General features: G+C 39.5%; 5 protein-coding genes, 1 long non-coding RNA gene, 1 other non-coding gene and 1 pseudogene across 9 annotated transcripts; 6 read left to right on the top strand and 2 right to left on the bottom strand.

The window, feature by feature from the left end:
* Window positions 1–334: 334 nt before the first annotated feature.
* LOC116917591 lies at window positions 335–3596 on the top strand. 2 transcript variants are annotated; one of them, XM_032923110.2, is made up of 9 exons: window positions 335–780; window positions 974–1231; window positions 1359–1580; window positions 1648–1860; window positions 1936–2103; window positions 2183–2213; window positions 2280–2429; window positions 2523–2561; window positions 2650–3596. In XM_032923110.2, the coding sequence occupies exons 1-9, from the start codon at window positions 681–683 to the stop codon at window positions 3347–3349; spliced, it is 1881 nt and encodes a 626-aa protein (XP_032779001.2). In that variant the 5' UTR covers window positions 335–680; the 3' UTR covers window positions 3350–3596. The 2 variants fall into 2 exon arrangements, with proteins under 2 accessions (XP_032779001.2, XP_032779002.2); XM_032923111.2 differs by lacking the exon at window positions 2523–2561 and having other exon boundaries at window positions 336–780.
* Window positions 3597–3818: 222 nt separating this feature from the next.
* LOC116917592 lies at window positions 3819–5634 on the top strand. Of its 2 annotated transcripts, XM_032923113.2 has the most exons (6): window positions 3819–4058; window positions 4125–4358; window positions 4446–4742; window positions 4942–4998; window positions 5065–5164; window positions 5231–5634. In XM_032923113.2, exons 1-6 carry the CDS (start codon window positions 3950–3952, stop codon window positions 5505–5507), a joined length of 1074 nt encoding a protein of 357 aa, XP_032779004.2. In that variant the 5' UTR covers window positions 3819–3949; the 3' UTR covers window positions 5508–5634. The 2 variants fall into 2 exon arrangements, with proteins under 2 accessions (XP_032779004.2, XP_032779003.2); XM_032923112.2 differs by having other exon boundaries at window positions 3820–4058; window positions 4942–5164.
* On the bottom strand, window positions 5558–7082 carry LOC116917593. Its single transcript, XM_032923114.2, has 3 exons — window positions 6804–7082; window positions 5940–6132; window positions 5558–5846 (listed from the first exon to the last, which is right to left on the bottom strand). Exons 1-3 carry the CDS (start codon window positions 6865–6867, stop codon window positions 5834–5836), a joined length of 270 nt encoding a protein of 89 aa, XP_032779005.1. The 5' UTR covers window positions 6868–7082; the 3' UTR covers window positions 5558–5833.
* Window positions 7083–8751: 1669 nt separating this feature from the next.
* Window positions 8752–9247, bottom strand: LOC123469734. The gene is made up of 3 exons (XR_006643047.1): window positions 9114–9247; window positions 8876–9055; window positions 8752–8818 (listed from the first exon to the last, which is right to left on the bottom strand). It is a non-coding gene; the product is annotated as an uncharacterized LOC123469734 (long non-coding RNA).
* A 692-nt stretch (window positions 9248–9939) lies between these two features.
* Window positions 9940–13194, top strand: LOC116915393. The gene is made up of 4 exons (XR_006643145.1): window positions 9940–10391; window positions 10482–10729; window positions 11653–12621; window positions 12703–13194. It is a non-coding gene; the product is annotated as an uncharacterized LOC116915393 (transcript).
* A 1311-nt stretch (window positions 13195–14505) lies between these two features.
* LOC123469989 lies at window positions 14506–16457 on the top strand (annotated as a pseudogene).
* Window positions 16458–17698: 1241 nt separating this feature from the next.
* Window positions 17699–19202, top strand: LOC116915355 (potassium channel GORK-like). The gene is made up of 3 exons (XM_045169059.1): window positions 17699–17870; window positions 18364–18484; window positions 18643–19202. Exons 1-3 carry the CDS (start codon window positions 17727–17729, stop codon window positions 19128–19130), a joined length of 753 nt encoding a protein of 250 aa, XP_045024994.1. The 5' UTR covers window positions 17699–17726; the 3' UTR covers window positions 19131–19202.
* On the top strand, window positions 19178–20917 carry LOC123469773 (ankyrin-1-like). Its single transcript, XM_045169058.1, is given in 3 exon segments — window positions 19178–19696; window positions 19699–19835; window positions 19837–20917. Coding segments are annotated over 3 exon segments (1020 nt in total). The 3' UTR covers window positions 20201–20917.
* Window positions 20918–21715: the final 798 nt, after the last annotated feature.

Here is a 21715-nt window from a genome sequence, read left to right as displayed (position 1 = left end):
AACAAGTTTTGCATTCCCACCTGTCGTCCTGTTTCTCCAATTTCATCAGCTGCGATCTGTCGAAAGAGAATCAAGTCACGAAAATGTTTTCTTAATATTTCAATGTTTTTTATTCTTGTTGTTTCCTTTTTGTCCAGGTATTCCGTATCTCGCTCTGTGAGTCAACCATATGTGTCACAATCGTGCTGTCAGATTTGAGATCGACCCTGTTGCCCACTTTAGCGGCCCATTGACTTTTCCCACCCCACCCCCCCATTTCCGCATGTAATGAAGACGAAATGCATGCGTGCATATATATGTGTCGGTTCCCATGTTTTCGACCTGCTAGTGTAACGACAAACTCGGTGGTGATGTTGACACAAGTCATTTGCTGCCACTATCGCTGAGGTGCGGCTAGTCGATAACCATCGAAACGTTTTAGAGTCTCGTAATCAGTCAGCCGTGCAATCGAGCTGATAACAACCAACGGTCAAGCGCTTACATAGTCGTTGGCGTCGCCCTTTGCAGGAAGTCTTTTTTTTTTCCTACGTTTGGAAGCTTGCTTCACATTTGTCGTTCGCTACAAATTTCAGTGGTGTGTTTTGTGCGTCTGTGCTCCTTTTCCTGTTTAGAGTGGACCTCCGAAATCTTTTCGCTTCCGATTCACTAATCGCAATTTGCGGATATTCAAAAACGACCGAATGACAGGTCCACGTCGATGGAGTGAAATCAAAATGAGGACAAGTCAATTCGTTGGATTCTTTTTCGTTCTCTTAGTCACCCACCGAGCATCAGCCTTGAGTAAGTTGTGTATATCTGTTGATTTGGATTCTTTGCTAGCTGATAATCGATAACCCCTACGCAAGAATTGATAGCGAGAAGATTGCGTCACGATGCGCAGGGCAATCTAATAGATTTCAACTTTAGAAATTATTACTTCTCTGCAGAAGTAAATGACATACATTTACATGTTAAAACTAATTATTGAAATAAGGTTGCGGTTGGCCTGGTAAACCGGTTGGCGGCACTCTCGTGAGCACCTCTTTGCCACAACCGCTTCAAGAAGAGGTTCCTTCTTTTGGACGGGCTTACGTGCCAACAAACCGTGTCCTTTCCTACGATTACCAGTTCCAGGAAGGTCAAGTCGTTGCTTACCAATGTCACACTTCTAGGCTGGATGTCCTGACTGGAACGTATTCTAACCGAACTTGTCAAAGCGACGGTAGATGGAGTGGCACTCGACCATGGTGTGGTAAGCATTTAAAAATCAAAAATTAATTTCTTCATTTTTTTTGGTTTTTTTTTTATCTTGTGGATAAACTATGGATCAGTGTGTGTAACGAATTCAATGTCTAATCGGTACAAAAAATTATCTTTAGATTTGAATGTGGCCTACGGTAAAACTGTTAACTATGCCGGTCTTGAAACATCTCGGGTTGTTACGTTATCGGACACGTTGATGACGGACGGCCTGATCGACAGTGAAGACCCACTCAACTCAGCTCTATGCCCTCCATTAGCTAGGGGTGGAGGTGCGTATTTTACCGTCAATCTCGGGGAAGAAATGCCCGTCCGTGTCGTCGGCATTTTCGGCAAAAAAGGTAATCACCATTAAACAAAACTTTGTGAATTCCTCGGTAAATTTCGTAAAAAATAAATAAATAAAAGGTGAGGGCATGAACAACCTGGAAAACAAGAAAGTCCTCCTTGGATCAGCAAATTGCCCACAGATGACGGGCAACGCTTCGGCTTTCGGTTATCAGTGCAACCGTGCAATGACACAAGCGACCACGTCGAACCTGGTGGGGAGCACGGTCCGTTTCGAGCACAGCAGCTCGTTTGTCGTCGATATTTGCGAAGTGGTCATTTACTCCAATCCCAGTACGTTAAATCACGTTACATTTGATTGAAATGGCCTTTTTTTTGAAAAAATAAGCATCCGATTGAAATTGACAGCCTTGGCTGATTGCGGAGAGCCGGAAATTCCGGCCTTTGGAGAGGTGACAATCACGACGAGCTCGTTATACCAAGAGGCTCGGTATAATTGCCGTGCTGGATACGAACTGCAGGGCACTAACCTTCGCACTTGTTACGGTCGTGACTGGAACGGCGAACAACCTATCTGTAATTCCATAAATTAAACACATTACATGTCATTCTTTCAAATCCAGCTTGACTAACGTGACCCTCTTTCTTTGATCAGGTGTGGAGATCTACGTCGCACCATCTACCGAGTACGTATATTTCTTCGTTGATTTCATGAAGGAGCTACGGGTAAATCTCAAATTCAATTATTTCAGGACAAACTACAATTCGACGACTACGTTTCCGGGAGATGTTGGGTCGAGTGGCGGAGGAATGGACCCATTCCAAATCGTTTTGATCGTCGTTTGCGTGGCTTTGGCTATCGGCCTGATTGTGGCCTTAGTCGTCCTCCTCTATTACGGAAGGTTAGTTAACCACACACAAACAAATGAACTGAATAACGATTCGAATCATTCATTACCGATCGCGATTCTTCGTTTCGTGTAAAATCCCTTCAGGTTGAATTGCTGCGGAACATGCTGTGAATCCAAAAATCGGTTATTGATTACATTCTATACTTTGCGGGCGATAAATGCATTCGTATTTAAATCAACTAATATATTATTTTAATTGAATTGTTTCTAGAATATCTTGCTGTGGAACGGCTGGCAATAAATTCGCTAAAAAATTGAGTAAGAAGAAGAAACCATCGTCCAACGATCAGCGCGATTACCAGAAGGTGGCCACTCCGCAAACTATGCCGGCCACCTCAGCTACTGCCGCCGCTTCGAGGGCGATGCAAGAGGCCAACAAGAGGGAAGCTGCCCTGGCAGCTGCCGAACAAGAACGACGGGCAGAAGAGGAGGATTTCATCAACACTCGGTTGGCTTATCAAAACGAGAGGGCAGTTGCTTCTCAGCAGATCCAGCGAAAACCCGCACCGACTCCGGACTCGTCGGCCAATCCGACGCCCCTGACGACGCCCCAAATACCCAAGAATCCGCCTGTCACTTACGTGGAATTATCCCACGAACCGGCGCGACGACTTCCGGAATCCCCTGCGGCGCTGCATTCGCTGTCCAATTCGTCAAAACCGGTTGCTGAACCCGAATACGCTCAAGTAGTTATGAGGCCCGGCAGCAGAAATAGCAAAAAGAATGGTCAAGTAAACAATGACGGGGCAATGTCGGATACGACGGATGTTAGCACGACGTCACCGCCTGCGCGCAAGTCTTACATCCCATCTATTTACCTCAAAGAGTCACCCGATGTGCAGATGAAGCAACAAGCGTTGAACAATCAGCTCAAGGAAGCTGTTCGAATCAGCCGCAACACCGATTTCTAATTTCAAGTTGATATGCAACACTCCCAAGATTAGTGATTTCTCTTGTTCATGTTTTTTTTTTCTTTACTCCTTTCATTCATTTTTCAGTATTTCAGCTTACGTAATTTCAAAAAATAAATGAAAATTAATAAATAAAGGTTCGTTATCAAAAATAGGGTAATTTTCGTACACAGCACATTAGGAATGTTGTTACGATTACCATTTTAACGTCAGCGACGTGAGAATAAATACAAAAATTTCAAATACGTATTAACTCTTATTTGCACGTCAGTACAAATGCTGTGCATATACTGAATACTGAGGAGAAAAATTTGTAAAACGTAATTTCCTTGTTAAAAAAAACATGGCATCATTTGGTAGCTCCCCAATTGGCTGAATGAAACCGCAAATTCTCCGGCCCAATTACACCAACCAAATGCGGTCGAACAGATAAGCTTCGAATTTGGTGTTAACAGACACGCGCTTGAATGTTGTATTGAAAAGTTTCTCTTTCCTTGTACACATGCAGTTGCTTTGAACGTGTCATAATTGTGTGACAGCAAGTATCGGCGATCCCATTAGTTCAACACACTAGGTTAAGTTACGTATGTCTTGGTTGCCATGGTTTCAAGCAATAGTTGCCATGCCGGAATAGTTACAGCCGGAATTGCAGTCGTAATGACGATCGTGTCCGTTGCGGGTCAGGCAATATGGTCAGACTGTTCACGCAGTGAGTAAATTAATCGTGAATTTTCTCAACAACTGAGCCCTTGATTATCATTTTATTTTGATTCAGATGGATGCAGAAGACCAAACAAACTACCTAATTCGGTGGCATTCGTCCTGACGAACTACCCCGACATTTGGACTTATTGCTTTCCGTTCAACACGACACTTCTTTACGTTTGCAAAGAGCAAAACTCCCATCAGTTTAAACCAATGGTTTCCGGTAGTAACTTGCTAAATCGAAAATGTACCGGCAGCGGATGGTTGGATGACAATCATGCTACTGTAACGCCACCGAGATGCGGCAAGTTGACCATTTGAAGTTTTACTGTTTTAGTTTGCAAGCTCACACGAAGCGAAAACTTTTTTCGTATATACGTTTGGATTACAGAGGAGAGGAAGAAGCATTGTTTGTGGCCGCCTGTGCCAATCGGTCCAAATATTTTCGTCCAAATCGACAGCCAAAATGTCAGCATCGTGGACAGCAGTGCGAACTCAGCACGTTATTATTCAGAGGACACAATAGCCACATACAAGTGCATGTACCCTAAATTTCTGGGCGACAAGGAAGTTCACCAAACTTGGCGCTGTATTAAAGAACAACACAAAACATATTTATTACGTTTTCAATATACTACTGTTGTCTCTTGGAAATGGATAAACCAAACCGCGCAAGATTTACTTTGTGGTAAAAACAGCCTCCTCCTCAATTCTACTGATTTCTGAGTAGTTATACGTAGCCTAAACCTGTTTGAACGATGCAAATCCTGAAGATCTAAAATTATTTCCCAAAGATAAATATTTATAGAAGCATTTCAATTCGAATAAAGATAATTTTACGTTTAACGACGCAAAAACTAATATGTTTATAAATAAATGATCCCCAGACCCGCCTTTAGATACACCCAACAGGACGGAGAAGCACTCGATCACAAAGACAACTAGTATTTTCACAACAGAAACTTCGTTCACGTTCGGCCGTAACGATTTCGACTTTATTAACTTTACAGACCGGCAACAGACAACACGACGTAACGTAATCATCGGCATTTGCGGCGCTATGGCATTTGTCTTGATTACCCTTCTTCTTGGTGTTTTCTATCGAAACAGGTATATTTATGTTCTATCCGGCCCTACTTCCGGTGATTATTCATTAATTTTTTTTTTTTTTTTAAGACTCATGTTTGGCAAGAGATACGGTGACAGTTCCGGCTTCGCTAGTCAACGTTCATTGGCTCCCATAATGGAAGAGCAAACAAAATGCAACCAAACTAACGAAGGAAATCTTCTTTATGCCAACATCATACCAATTAAAGTAAATAGCGAGACCATCTACACCGAAGTTGAAACCGGGGAAGTTGGCGGTGATGGAAAATTAGGCACTAAAGTTAAATATATCGTTGGTAACGACCAGTTACAAACAGTTTACGCTGAAATTCATCATCCGGTGTAGTGGTTCCATATCAGCACCGAAGAAAATGAATTTTTCAAAGTATGACGTAATATTGTCTCAAAGCAGTGTAATAAAAAGGTTGCATAAAATGGTGTCAATATTATACATACATAGATGAAGCAAACAAGTTGAGATTCTAAAAGTTTTTTCTTTTTTTGCTGAAAATAAATAGTCATCGCAAGTTGGGTAAAAATAGGCACCGGTTATCAGTTTTTTTGTTTTTTAATATGACAGTACGTAATATTATAGACGTCTTTACAAATCTACATTCCAAATGCGATTGTTTAGCGATAACAAATGCTGCTAGTCGCCGGTCTCGTACCACATCAACCTACACCCCTGCAAGATAAAGAGGCACCAACGTTCACTTTAGTTGCTATTCAAAATTTTCAAAACAAATTTTAAAAAAATGTTCTTGTTGTGTGGGCATACCATTTCGTTTTGATGTGGCCTGTTTTATCGACGCCGATTGTATTGCGATTCGATGCGTACTGGCCGATGGCGCCCAGCATCAAGTATTCCTCTTGCGTACCGTTGCCGGCGATCTCGGACGAATTGAATGATGCCTGCCATTTGGCTGGATGGCTCGGGCTAGTCAATCCCGTAATGATGACTATAACAAGTACTGCAAATACAATGTGAAAATCAAATGAATGAGCTGTTTGATATTTTTTTTTTTTTTTTTTGCATCGGAATGTAACTGGCATTAAAGTGCAGCTGGTTGCAGGATGTTAACGGAAGGATTTCCTTGTTTAATTGTAATTTGGAACATCTAATGTCGTCATGGGTATGTTGCGTGGGCGTGTTTACTTATATGTGCGGTATAAGAATAAACATTGAACGCGGTGCTTTTCGCGTGATGTAAATAAATAGAACGCTTGGTTACACGGTCCACAAAAACGAAACGAACAATGAATCAGCTTCGACGTTCTGTAGTCCAAATGGCTGAGGTCAGCGAGCCCGCAAGAAAGAAAACAAATCGTAAAACATATTCCGGAATCGCATTCATGCATGATGATCTAATGGATCACAGTTAGAAGTAGATCAGGAATATAAGCAGAGCTAATAAGAACAAATCTGATGTATAACGATCTCTAAGTTAAAACGCATTGATTATTCAAAGCTTTATAGATGGTACCTATCCATTGAATCAAATGCTCTTACGGACAACATGTTCGTTTGTTTCATGATTTGCAATGGCACAAAACCTTAAAATTACCAACTGTGGTCTGCTTTGGGTAACATTTAGCAGGTATAGAAATGTTGTATTAGAAATATAAAGTGCATCATATTTACCTATGAAAACGACCACACCAAATGCCAAACATTTGCCTTTAACGTTGTCTAAGTCGAGCAACATTTTCTGTTGCTCGGGATGGGATTCTTTTTAAAACTTTGTAGTCGATACAGGACAGCTGGCTATAACAGGATTAAAGTTCCACGCTCGTTGTAGGACCGGAAACTGAACGAAGAAGAGCCCGGTAGAGCATCCGCGTGCTGATGAAGCCGACTGAAATCTGGTGCAACAGCATCGCTTGACGTTCACGACTATACCTCTCCACAAACAAGGCTGAGACTAGCCTCCTTTCAAAAGCGATAACAGCATGGAGCTGACGACGCATAGCCCTCAAAATTTTTCTATTTGAAAAAAGTACATGTTCATGCTTTCATTCCTTGTTTTCTTATCTCTCGTGTTCATTCACTGTTTCGTGCAGGTTGGAATTGTTACACCATACAGTACCAATCCGACTTTTAAGTGCCGTTCTGACGTAGGATGAATCGGCAATAAAGGTTAAAAAAGAATGTAGAACTGAACTATATAATCCTCGGATTTCCTATGCGTGATGACGTGTAAAAATGATGGACCTTAAAGCGGAAGAGACAACGGGAGAATATCCAGGAATATTTTGTTGAAGATCGTATCACAAAAGCCGCCAGATAAAGACGGCGAATTCGTAATGTTGCCTAATTTCCGATACACCTGAAAATTGGGGTCTACAGGCAAATGTCTTTTATTTCCACACGAAATTCCTGACAAGTCCAAACGTCAAATGAAATTATTTCATTCACGGGATTAGATCTCAACGGTAATGAGATTCAAACTTACTTCGGATGGCCAAAACGTAAAATATTAAAAGCAATGATTACGTCACCACGATGCGCAAACAAGAGAACTAAAAAGGTAAACATTTAGCTCACACTATAGGAACAGGAAATCGATCGGAATCTGTAACCTTCTATGGCAGTGGTCGACAAATGTTGATCATCACGAGGCAATTGCCGACTCAGCCTTTTTATTGACGTCAGTGATTACACATCAGGAGGGGTACAGAGTGGAATCCCGAGATTTTGATCACGCTTCTTTCTTACACCGCCAGCTTCACTCGTTGTCCTAAAGCCTGACTCATTCGCTTGGAATAGCTTATCTGGAACTTCCTCATTTGTAAACTGCATCGATTACTTTTGTTTAGGCTTTCAAACTGTAACTTGTTGCGGCATACTATCTTGATAGTCCATATGGACCTGTGGTTGAATTGATTTCTTCTTCTTTTCTTAATTTGTTTTATCATTCGTTCGTTCTTTCTTTTCATCCATCCACCTAAAATAGGTACGTGTTTTGTTCGTTATTTCCTTGACTGTCGCATCCATAACGTTGTGATGCTGGATTAACTCATTTGTCTTCCCATTAACATTGCAACGTCGACTGCGGCATGGCTCCTGGTCATGTCCATTTTGTGGAAGACCTTGAACGTATTCGAATCCTTATACTTTACCTAGAACCTTTAATTACCAAGAATACCCATATACCCCCTGCATGGTACTTATTAGATGAAGACCTTGGAGTTAGTCAGAAGTTAGCTCTGGTATGTGCGTGTACATCCAATTTTCTTGCTAGTGTTGACTGCGCTGTGTTAGTTTGACAACAAAAGAATCATTTGTTCTTGATAGTTTTTGGACATCAACTCTTTAACACCTGTTTAAGGCATTTGTTCGCTTACTTGTTTTTGGAAAGATTTCTTTAAAATGATTGTTATCGCCATCATGACCGTTCCGGATTTCCTGGCAAGGCTGAGACGGCACGAATCGTATCAACTAGTCATACTGCATCTGCATTCTTGCATCTTTTGTTACCACTGAAGCAAAACTTCCTCAGACGGTCGAATGTCTGTCTAGTTGCAAAGACTTGTATAAAACATACTGTATTATTCTATTTAAGAGACATTAATTAATTAAAGTCCCCACAGAAAAATGCATTTGTTGTGTATTGGTTTTCACGGTCGTCTCACACATAACAGATGCTCAGTTCGATCCTGAAAAGATGCAATTAATGCACTTGGTAATCTGCCAGTTTGTCAGAATCTTCTTACTTCGAGTTTCGTCCATTCTCCCGTGTGACTCATTCGCTTGGAATAGCTTATCTAGAACTTTCATAATCTTTAAACTGTATCGATTACGACGCTGGGCGATGGGACTTTTTAAGATATAATTTGCTGCGACCTGCTATCCTATAGTCTTGTATGTGGGCCCAAAAAAGGTTACCTCTCCCCCTGCAGCAAGAACTGTTTCTTTGGTACCCTTACTCCTTTTTGTTTTGAATATTGTTACCTTGAAAGAAAATGTAGAATTTGACACGTTTAGAGAGAACATGGAAGAACTTGGGGAAAAGGGGCTAGGCTTAATTCCACTCGCCGTTTTCTTACTCTTCCCCTCCAACCAGAATTCTAGCAGGCGGTTCGTAATTGACTTTATCTTTCTTGTTCCTTGTTGGACAGCTCTGTTTGATTTTTCCACCGAGAGGGTGCGTTTTATCGTCATTTCATTCTCGACGGCATTAAGTTCTTGTTGACAACTATGATGCAAATTTGAAAAACTATTTTTTTTTCTTCATTGTTTGAGGTTTGTTGGTAGTACCGTAGTTACCACAACTCACAATCTCTTTAGAAAAATTAATTTTAAAAATTAGGTTAGGCGTGTTTATTATACCGATACAACCATGCACGCAGTATTATTTTTGGGCAGTAGATGGGGATAATTAAATACCTTATCGATAATCATATCGTTATCTAAAAGTGGGCGTAGATAATTTGTATCTAACCAAATTAGATAATCGCCAACACTAGGAATTAGAGATTAGAGACAAATAAACAACGACCGAAAAGAGGTTTTTTGGTGTTACAAGTTTTGCATGTTAACGTTTTACGTCTGCTATGCACACCAATCAAAATATATTTAAATCATTTTTCCGCATTTCAATAAACTATGTAATATTATAATCAATATTTTTGAAAAATTTACAAACATCGTTATTTCTTAAAACAATAATTTTTTTATATTTCTATCAAATTTACAATTAAGCATTTATGAATGGAATGGGAAGGGAGGAGGAGCTTCCCAGATGTTGAGATAAATTGTCATTTTATGGTTAACAGCGCATTTCAACCAAAAAGTTCTACTCAACCAACCAAAAAGTTCTACTCAACCAACCAAAAAAGCATTTTATGGTCAACCTAAAAGTTGAGCAGCAAGTTGACGATGAAGCGCACCCATAGTTGAATGTGAAATTATTACAGGCTACCAGTGTACGTATTCGTGTATCAGTTAGTGCCGCTAACTCTTTATCAGTCAACATTTTCATCAAACTTATGTATCAAGCCTGAGACGTTAAAGCAATGTTATCAGAACCAACGTAATCTTGCAGATAGAATATACCAACACCGGGCAAAAAAATTGCATCGACTTCAATTTTCGATCGGGAATAGTGAACATCACAGTTTTTTAGCCGTTTTACATCCTATACCTATACGTATGAGTACCAGATTATTTCTTTATACTTCAGCCTTCGTTGATCAGCAGAAAAAGACAATGTCGAACATCATACGAACGGTGAGATTGTATTCATCTAAGCTGATTTTGTACGATCCATGTAAACTAACTTTTATGGTTGTTGTCGTGCCGGCTTTCACTGAACTACAGAAATTGAATTTTGACGCACTAGCTTACGGCAAGGAAGCGAACATCAATTTTCAAGAAATGAAGATTGCTTATTCAATCCCAGAGCACGTAGAATCAGAAATTGATGACGTTGCCAACCATTTCAAGTTCGACGCTCAAGGAAGACCCTTGAGCGCCGAGGAAAAACAACGACAAATTGACGAAAAACTTTTGAACGAAACCGAATGCCATGGTTACTTTTTTGATTACGTCTCAAACATGAATTTTAAGTAAGAGTCTTACGTCTTCAAAAGCAACATATCACTGTTAAAAAGGTTATAAGTTTTTCGGGGGTTTTAACCACGAAAAAATTGTCCCCGATCGATTTTTTTGTATCCGCTACAAAAAATTCGAAGCGGATACGAAATAACTGAGATTTAAGATACATTTTTTTGTGACACGAAATTTTCGGGGCTTAAACCCCATATGCTAGAACCCAAAAAATCAGGGTTTAAAAATGCTTAGAGCAAGTGATTGACGCGTACCCCCAATGTTTTACGAACGCACCTTGGTGTTTTAAGATAGCTTTTGTATCTCGATACAAACATGGCTTCCAGCCGCAATTTCTCTCTTAAAATAGTAAGGTGCGTTCGTAAAACGGTAGGGGGTACGTGTCAGTCACTTGTTCTATTACAAATAGAGAGAAAAGAAACTAATAGTACGTACATAAAAATATCGTATAAAACTATAGTTTTTGCTCATAATTTTATTGTGTTCAAGGACTTTCAAATAATTACAGCAAAAGATTTTCACCCCCCAAAAATTTTAAACCTTTCGAATTATTTGTAAATAAAAAATAAAAAAATTTTACTATATAAATTTTTATCAATCGTTGTGTGTTCAAATGTTCGAAGACAAAATTTTAGGACGTAATATCAAATGTTTCAAAATCTTTTCAAACTTTTCTCAAAATTTTTTTACCATCCACGTAATAATTTTTTTTTTTTTTTTTCAAAAGATATTTGGAACTAAATTTTTCCCTAAATAAACCCTAAATTTTTCGTGGTTTTAACCCCAAAACTGGTAGAACAAAAAAATTTTGGTTTTTCGCACGAAAAAAGTGTGATGATTTTTAACAGTGATGTACAACTTGGTAGATCGTTTATAAATTGCCAAACTTATTTGAAATGTTTTGTCTTTTTCTTTCAATTAGGCACTTATATTTAGAGACGTGTAATGATACATTGGACACTTATATTCTGGAATACGCAACGAATAAAAAGCACTTCCAGTGGACGATACTGCAGAAGATCTGCTTTGAATTGGTGAATTCAGTGGCATGGCTGCATCGACGTAAATTGTACTACAATGGTCGACTTCATCCTCGTAACATTTTCATGAAGACTTCTGGACTTGTGGATACTCCATGGAATGTAAAGCTTCAAGTTTCCAGAAAAACCGAATCCCTTTCCCAATCTGGACACAGAATACGTCAATTTGTGGTCGGGACTAAAAAAGTCGGACGTTAACACGGACGAAAAAGCCATTCAGAGAGATCTATTTTCCGTAGCCATATTAATATTTTTTATTCAGTCAGTCGGCTTTCATCCTTTTCAAATGAACAGCGTTGATCCGGTAAAACGGAGTGAGTACCCAGCCATACAGAAACAACTTGAAAAGAAGAAGTTTAAGTTAGTTGTCTTGGATAGAAAATGCTTTTGTGCAAGTCAAAAACGAAAACTGCGAAGAATTGCAATGCAAATATCGTCACTGGGTCAACATGCTGGCAAAGGATTGTACACATACTATGCTAACCGAACTCAGTGGAGAAAAGTCAAATAAATATACCGAAAAATCGTCTGAAAAGCTTATGGAACATCCCTTTTTCTGGAAGACTTCAGAAGTTCTTAGGTTCATCGAAGAATCATCAAACTACTTGAAAGACAAAAAAGATTCTGCAAAAATTGGTTTGTTTACTAATAATGAGGAAGAGAAGAACACGGATACAGTAGATTCTGATAACGAGGATGTTCCAAATCATAAACCATGGATACTGAGTTCTGCCCTTTTGTTAAAACTAAGTAAAACCCATGAAGACATTTTCAACTATTTATGTCTAAGATATAAGAAGAAGATAATAATCAAGGATTTTTACGATCTTCTGTGTCAAATACGTAACAAGGTATGAAATAACGCAATTTTTGACGTTAAATTATCGATCTTAGACCTTGTCTTATCAACATTCACGTTGTTTGCATGACAGAGTACTCACTGGTATGAGCCGAGTGAATGTGAAATAAAAGCCAAGGACGAATTGAAGAAAATTAGCTTTGAAATAAAAGCCAAGGACGAATTGAAGAAAATTAGTGAAGTAGATAGCGAAGTTGAAGCAGATAGTGAAATGGATGCTAAGCATAAGTTTTGTTTATTCTGGAACATACATTTCCCCACACTTATCCTCTACACATGGAACAATCTGAAGGATGTAGTTTCGTATCCTGTTAAGAAATGACTTGTTTCAAAACGGAAACTTGTCCACATTTAGTTGGTGAAAAAAATGACGTTTTATTTGATTTTTTTCTTCAAAGAGATTTCCAAATGGCTTAAAATCCCAAGCTGTTAAAAATTATAAACGCTTGTGTAAAACGAAATTCTTTATATGTCGCAATACTGTATATCACACTGTTGCAATGGAGTACAAAGGTCTTCTTTGTCAGATAAATAAGTGAGATGAAATACACCGACTTTCAACGTCCGCTTTGTTATTTGATTTATCCAGTTTGTGCGTATTTGTGCGCACAACGGATAACTGTGGAAGTTGATAACTGGTGAAAACTGTGGAACTTGGTAACTGTGGAAGGTTGATTGCGGGGGGTTGTCAACTCGAAAAAATATTCGTAAACCCAAATATTTTTATTCAAAAAATACGAAAAATAAACATACAAAAAAATATGAAAAATATAAAAAATATATTTAAAAAATTATAAAGCCGCAATAGTTATACTTAATGTATTGAAATTATCATATGGGCGCAGTTATGATCCTAACGGAAATAGGTAAAATAGAAGGACCTTACGGTAAAATAAGATTTACGCCGAAAAATTAGTTTTTTTTACAAAATTTTGATATGAGCCCAACATAAGCCTTCCAACTGTGACAAGTAATAGGGGGCGCAGGTCAACAATAATATTACATCAAAGCTTATCCCGTATTCAAGAATCGAATTTCAAACAAAATTTCGGGTCGGGTGGGTCGGGTTTTTGGGTAAATCAGGGTGACCCACAATAATTTTTATTGGCGAACCGTCAATGACGGTTTAGGAGTCCAAAATTTAAACATTCGAAAGTTTTTATTTGTTATTCTTTTTTTTTTTGTTTTTTTATTTTCGAAACGATTAAAATTTTCTGTCATCCCGCTATCGCTTCGACATCGAAGCGGACCGCATCCGTTCCGCTCAATCTTCGCTGGCCACTTGCCCCGATTCCCGCGCGTGCCCAGTGGCAGCGCTATTGTCATACATAGTCCGTACTAAAACTAATCGACCGCAGGATCAGGATGGGCTATTTTTCATTTCCCTGAATTCCGCTTACGGTGCAGTAACAGGGAATATGATCGCCCGCTGGATCAAGTCTTTCTTAAAACTAGCGGGGATTGATACATCGGTTTTTAGCGCGCATTCAACGCGCGGTGTGGCTTCGTCGTTGGCTGTCGCTATGGGGTTATCTATCGACACAGTGCTACAAGCGGTTGCCGATAAGCAAATAAGCAAAGGCCGAACTGACCTTTGTTTCTTCATTCCCTCCCCCCATTGTTTACCAGCAGAAATTGTTGTGTGTTCTGTTTGACACGCTTATGCTAGTGTATTTAATTTATTTATATTTTAAAATAGTTTGAAATGCAGAACAGAGCCGAAAAAGATACCGAAAAATGCACCGAATCCTGCACATTAATATGTATTTTTTCCAGACTGTGAACTTAATCAGTTCTTGCAAAACAAAGCTAAAAAAGGCTTCCATAAGAGCCCACGTTAAAATCTCAATTATTTTTTTTTTTTTTTTTTTAACAAAATTTTCCATTGAAACAGCAGTTAGCTATACACGCGTCAACGCGTCTTTGCGCAGGCAGTTATGTCTGTGTGGATCTCTTGAATAGTTAGCTCCAACACTTATTGAGCGACTTTTGCATGAAATTGGCGAGACATTGCCAATTTTATGCACGAATCTTTCAGGGAGTGTTGAATTTAACTTTCCCAGAAATCCCACGTGAATTCTCTCACCAAGAAATCTGAAGCTAAGATTTTCATCGTACTACGGTAAAGTAAGTGTCTTCATTACTTTAATTTGTCAAAGACTAGTGTTGTCGTTGGTTTTCCGACTTAAAATAGTGTTTTGGTCGTTAGCTTACGCATTTCTGTCCTTAATTTAACAAGGTAGTTTGGGGACAGGTTTAATTATGCAACTAGCATGAAAAGATGCCACTATAGTTGTATTCTGCTGTATACTGTATCATATACTGTGTGATAAGTGTTTTAGACTATAGTTAGTAAATAGTGCCCTAACTGGGATATTGCATCTGTTTTAATCTAAAGTGGTGGACCACACTTAATTAGTTACCAAAAAAAAAATGTACTGTATTGTTTTTTTTTTTCATTTAAATAATTTTTTAGAAAATTTTTTTCCCCTTTAGCATATACGTTCGCCAGCGATATTTAGGCTGGGCGTTGTCTATTACCAATAAAAAATATGGACGCTTACCCGTCCTGTAACATTTCAAAATGCCTTGTTGGATTTTCGTCCTATCACGAGAGGCCATGTGTCATATGTGCGGATAAACTGATATAGACTTACACGTCGTATATCGCAATCACTTTGACAGAATGAGGGGGAGGGACTAAAATTGTGGGTTTTACGCCAACTCACGTACACGTAGTAGACGCATCAACAGTATTTCGTAATTTCGCATCGAAATCACGAAAATCAACTGTAATAGTCTGACTAATTTTGCGCCATAAACGGTGACTCTCCGAAGTCAAGTGAGAAGGGAGAAGAGATCTAAGATAAACTGCTTTTCTTTTTGGTTTGCGTGGCATTTAATTCTCTAAAAAAAAAAAACATTTGCTTTTTCTGCTTTGCTCATTCACGCTTTGTCAAGGATGACTTTAAGTGGCGTTGAGCTTAATTCGGATGAAAAGAGAAGAACTCGAAATCGGAATGTATTTGAAAAGCTGAGACAATCCGCTGAACGGTTGGCAGACCTACATTCTCAAGGAAAGGTGCTTGGTAAACGTTTTTCAATCATCCATTATTTCCCCACATTCAGCCGGGGAAAAGGTTCACGACGTCACACCAGCCGTGTCTGAACCGAACGAATTTACAAATGAATGGCGTCCGGCCGAAGAAAAAGATTCGGGGCCATCTCAAGCTGGGGACATATTTTCATTAGGATGCTACTTTTACTATGTGATCACTGGTGGCCAACACCCATTCGGGGAGCCAGGCGATCGCGCCAACTTTATCGCTAACAATCTCTACGACTTGTCAACGTGTCGAGATGGGCCATTAAAAAAGCTTATAGCCAGGATGATTGGTCATGATAGCAACAAACGGCCCAGTTCATCCGAACTGTTGAACCATCCCTACATTTGGAAAAAAACCGGGCGGAAAGCTACCTGACGGCAATAGCTGAAAATCTGGACGAGAAGAGCGAAAAGTATCAAAAATGGAAAGGCACAGTTCTATTTTCATTCGATCTACATGCATCTGAATTCGACACGGTTCGAGAAACTTCGATTGTGAAAAGTATTTTGAGAATCCTGGTGGAAATCAAGGTAAGTGCCTGTCGTAAATAGTGTTTTTGTCAAACGAAAACCAATAACAGTTAAATTTACTACTGACATATAGGAAAAGAAAGAAAACGGCCATAAATGCCTGTCAACTGTTTCCCGATTTGCTATCCACTGTTTACTTTAACGAAAATCCTGATGCCATTCTAGAAGAAATGGACGATTCATGCCCAGAAACATTTTTCGGCAATGTGCTGATAGCAAAAGGTTGCTTCGGTGAAGTCAGCCTGTATATCGGAATCAAGAGACGTCACGGGCGATTCGGAACGCAGCCTGTCCACGTTATGCAATTTCCGTACCCCACCGCTGACACTGAATCATTAATGATACGCCTGAGCTGCTTGAATCATCCAAATTTGCTGGAATATTTTTATCTTGACGAAAACTCCACCGAAAAGTATTTCATCATTCAATGACATGCATCATGCATATTCATCATGCATATTCATCCATATTGAGCATCAATGCATTGCATATTCATCACATCAATTTCGTTTTAAATCACTGTCTCACTATAAGAAATTTCCATTACACAATCTTTTGTTTCTTTCTAGTGTGGCTTTCTGGTATTGGCTTGTGAACCGTTCGGTGAGACACTCGACACCTGGGTGGACGAAAAACAGTCAATCGATAAGATTAGAAACCGCAAAAGAAATTTTGACTCAAATCACGACAGGTCTCGTGTACTACCATTCTAACAATCTTATCCACGGGAACCTTACCTCCAACCAAATCGCTATAACTGAATTAGTGGAGCTATTATCGCAAAAATCTCAAAATTTCCGATTGAAGGCAAGTTGATCAAGACAAAGTATTATTTTTCCATCGTAAACTCCTGTAAAACTGTTTTGTCGGATATAATCCGATCAATTGGCATTTACCGATGCTCTTGTTCTATAACAGATGATCCATCACGAGAAAGTCCATCGCCTACGAGGCAAAATGATGTTAGAAAACTGGGTCACATTTATTCGGATTTATTACAACGAGTTGAAGACGTGCTGCCATTATGCACTGACCATCTCCTCAAATCGATGAAAGACAACAAGGATGAATACACCCCACCGTCGGACGCCGTCTTTTATCATCCGTTTTTCTGGTCTTTTGAGGGTGACGGCAAATTTTCTTCTAACATCCGGTGATTTCTACGAAGATAATCCGACCATCGATAAGAATTTGAGCGTTGGTATCACAACATCTTTAATACCCGAGTATCAACAACTGAAAACAAGTAGATCAGCCATCAAATATTTTTTGGTGAGTCTTCATTTAGTTATAATCAATTATCATTTTTTTTTTTCGGGTCAACTGATTTCGTTTTAACCGGTGCTCTACCAAAGGGCAGAGACGAAGTAATTCTATAGAACGCGCTGTAATAAATGACTGATGATTTTTTTTTCTGTTTGCTATAGGCTACAAATGAATCGGTACCAAAAGATACAGTGATGCTTGCTGCACAGTTTAATAAGCACTTTCCTAGGCTTGCGACTCAAACGTGGCTCAGGCTACAGACCTTCAAAAGGACAGAAGAAAATTTTGGTCTTGGTTCATTCTACCATCCCTTCTATGATTTCCCTACGTACGATGAGGTAAGAGCATTAGCAACTAGGGCGGATCTTTTTGGGGACACTCACGCAAACTTCTTGACATAATATTCGCGAGCTTTTCAAATGGAGTTTGCAAACTTATTTCACTAGTGCCGAAATTTCCATAATCTAGCTCGCACAAATTTTATTCGTGTAAACGACAATGCAACAGACACATAGGCCGAGTTTGCTTCCTAAGCGTATCGTCGTCGAGGACTATCTTATCGGATCCACGAATTCTTGAGCCAGCAGATAATCGAAAATTTTGGCTTTCGTAAAATAAGGTTGCGACTTCAGTACAAATGTCCAAACACGTTGAGAAGTGTGCGTGAGGGCCCCAAAAAGAGGTGCCATGGGTGGCTGTATACCAATCTAATCTGCCAATCTAATTGGTCACAATCACCTGTTTTAATGTTTGTCCCCTGCACCGTTTTTTAAAGTAAACAGTCACCGAGTAACTGAAACTAAATGTTTTTTGTTTTGTTTTTCAAATTAGCTCACTTGCGATGAGAAAATGGCATCGGAAGTCGTGGAAAAGAACTTCCACTCACCCAAAGATGAATCCGAAAGGGCAGCCAGTATGGAAGTTTCACTATCCGACGAAGGTTATTGCGAAGGTACATATCAGTTTGTTCTTATGTTTTCTTTTTAAAATAGCTTAGTTAGGCGTCTCAGGCACTGCCAACACGGAAAATTGAGAAACAAATTTATGGCTGCACATATAGCCTATACGTTTCAAGACAAAACTTAATAATCTAAAACTATACTCGTGTAGAATTTGTTATCGAGAAATTTCCGAAACCAAATGAAAAGGAGCTTCCAGTAGCTCAACCGATTCAAAACTTCCTCGAAAAATATGTGCATAAATGGGAAATTGCCAAGAAAAGCCACACAAGGAAAATGAAGCATCCAGTAATAGATGATATCGGAACAACCGCCATGCATCTAGCTTGTTACTCCGACGACTTCTACGAATCGGCGACAAAGTTAATGGAATTTGGTTTTGATCCAAACACTCCTGACAAAAATGGATTCGTTCCTCTGCACGTTGCTGCTCTGACCAATTCCATTGAGATAGCTAAATTGCTCATCGAGAACCATGCCACTATTGACGTGTGCGACCTGAACGAATTGAGAACACCTCTTTTCTTGGCTGCCATCGCCAACTGCTTCGTGATGTTGAAACTCTTGATCAAGAAGCACGCTAAAATTAATCAAGTGGATGCGTTCTGGACTAAGCCCACTACATATTGCAGTAGCTAGCAATGCTAACGACTCGTATAAAGTAGCCGAACTTCTTCTAAAAAAACATGGCGGATGTTGATGCAAGAGATGGAAAAGGCAACACTCCGCTATACATTGCCGTTGCTAAGAAAAGGGCTGACATAGTTGAGCTCCTGTTACAGTTTAATGCGGATCCTAACATCGTCGTATCTAATAATAGATTTGGTGGTGTGTTGCATTTGGCAGTAGCCAATTGTTCACCAGAAATCTTACATTTATTGCTCACATGTGAGCGCACAAATCCGAACTTACCCAACTTTCAAGGTGAGAGCCCATTGCATTTAGCTGCTTCTCTGCAAGTCAAAAGTGAAACTCGCCAACGAGTTGTCGATATGCTTATCACCCGCAGAGCAAATGCAAGTGCCGTCGATTATTTAGGGTTTTCCGTTCTTCATGCTGCAACCTTAAACAAAGCCGAAGACGTCGTGGAACGAATATTGAAAATCCCTGGCATTGAAGTCGATCCAAAAAAAAAGGAAAGAAAAGTGACACCTTTACATTTAGCTGCTTGGTATAATCTTAAAAACATAGCCCAGAAGCTCATTGAAGGAGGAAGGCAAATATTGACGCTAGAGATTACAATGGAGAGACCCCCCTTGAGTATGCTGCTTCATCGGACGCCGTCAACGTAACAAAGGAATTATTGAAACATGATGCTGAAGTAAAATCCAGAACGATGGAAAAAACGTTCTCCATTGCACATTGCAGCGGCTCATGGCGCCCAAGAAGTCGCAAAGCTTTTAATAGATGAAGGTGCAGACGTCAATGCCGTCGACGAATTTGGTTTGACTCCACTTCACTACGCGGAATATCGAAATAACAAGGAATTTGTCGAGTTTCTTCGACCTAAAACGAGTTCACATACAAATGGGGCTGCCTTCAGTAATCCGCTCAGTCCTACCGATTTGGCATTGATTCCTTCGTTAACGAATAGTTTCCAACTGGCTAGTATCCCCATCTTTCAGAGTGAATTACCCGCTTTTCTAGGTCTCAACATCGATTTAAAAGTGAATCAAGAAATACTGATGTACTCCTCCAATACCATTTAATGTTCGGCAACGGACGTATGGCCGCTTCAAATTGTGTAAAACATAGTGTCCTTGTTGACTTGTAGCCCCTTAAATGAGAAACTAGATTTCCACTGTTATATCCTAAACTGAGGCGTTTCCCTGTCGTCGAGCCTGTTGGTGGTGATCTGACATTACACGACACAGCGGAGCTAATGCTGTCGGATAGGAAATTAATCGTAGCATGTGTGTGTTGGAAGGATTCACGAAAACGGGCCGGTGACTTGACTTTTGGTGTTCTGGTACACTGCGATGTGCTCGATGTGCTCTTGTTGGTGTGTGTTGTTTTCCTCCACGCAGAAACTCATGCAAGAGGGATACCCCTTTTCTGAGAGGAAAGATAGCCATAGTGGAGTAACCAGGGGTCTATGGCTGAACTACCCCTAATGTGGAATAGCCTTCCACTTGTATGTATTTACTTTGCTTTTCTAAACTTAAAATTGTGTGCTTGTCCCCACAAATAGTACCGTAGCATTTTCCAAAGGACCTTACACAGGATGTAGAGTCTGCCAATATAGGAATGGGGTAAAGTAGATTGGAGAATCAATTAAACATTTTAGGGATGTCACATGAATACAATGGAACTTCGGTGGAGGGTTCGGGTTTTAATTATGTAATCTACATTTCCTTATACAAACTTCCTTAACAAACCTAAATTGTAATCTTCAGTTGAAATACATGCTCTTCTTTTATGCCCCATATACTTGATGTTTTATTTATTTATTTATTGATACTTTACCATGCAGCAACAGTGCATGTATGGCAGGGATTATGATAGGTGCATAATGAAATCTTTTGGGAAAAGGTAAGGAGCCACGTTTTAGGGGAGTAAAACCTTCGTTTTGAATAAGCCATTAAATTTGAGCTTGTGGTGACTCTTCCTTTAGTTACCTATTTGGCCGTTACGTGGTAAACGTCCCATAAGTAGCTTATTACCCTTTTAATAGGGTTTCATAGAAATTGATTGAATTTAGCGGTGAAACGCTCACGCAACTGACGCAACATTGGAAACAATTGCAGTTCAAATCGAACCAAACGTGTCGCCCATTTCTTTATCACTTTAACTTCAACAACATTGATGATTTTCAATCAATCAAACGTGGAACAACAGGTAGGATGACGAATTTGTATAGCCTTCTGTTGCACTATAAATCAAATTTCCATGTTGGTTACAATAACCCAACATTCACGTTCAACACAGGAATAAAAACACCCCCTTTTTCTCCAAGACGGACAATACACGCTTGGCTATTATAACATCACTTTTTCACTATATGTCCGTGTTTGACCAGTTACGTCCATTCGTCAACATTTGTCAAGCTTGTGGAATGTTTCCTTATGCGATTCAAGAGAACTTAACAACGAAGAAATTAAATTAAATTAAAGCAAGACCAGTACAAAATAAGCATTCGTAGTGCAGTGGTTATCACCGATGTCTCATACACAAAAGGTATCCTCAATTCAATGCTGGGGAAATGTAATATTAACTGAAATAAT

This window comes from Daphnia magna, linkage group LG2, assembly GCF_020631705.1.
Source record: "Daphnia magna isolate NIES linkage group LG2, ASM2063170v1.1, whole genome shotgun sequence".
Taxonomy (NCBI): domain Eukaryota; kingdom Metazoa; phylum Arthropoda; class Branchiopoda; order Diplostraca; family Daphniidae; genus Daphnia; species Daphnia magna.
Note: the sequence above shows the minus strand (reverse complement) of the source record. Positions and strands in the feature narration are given on the sequence as shown.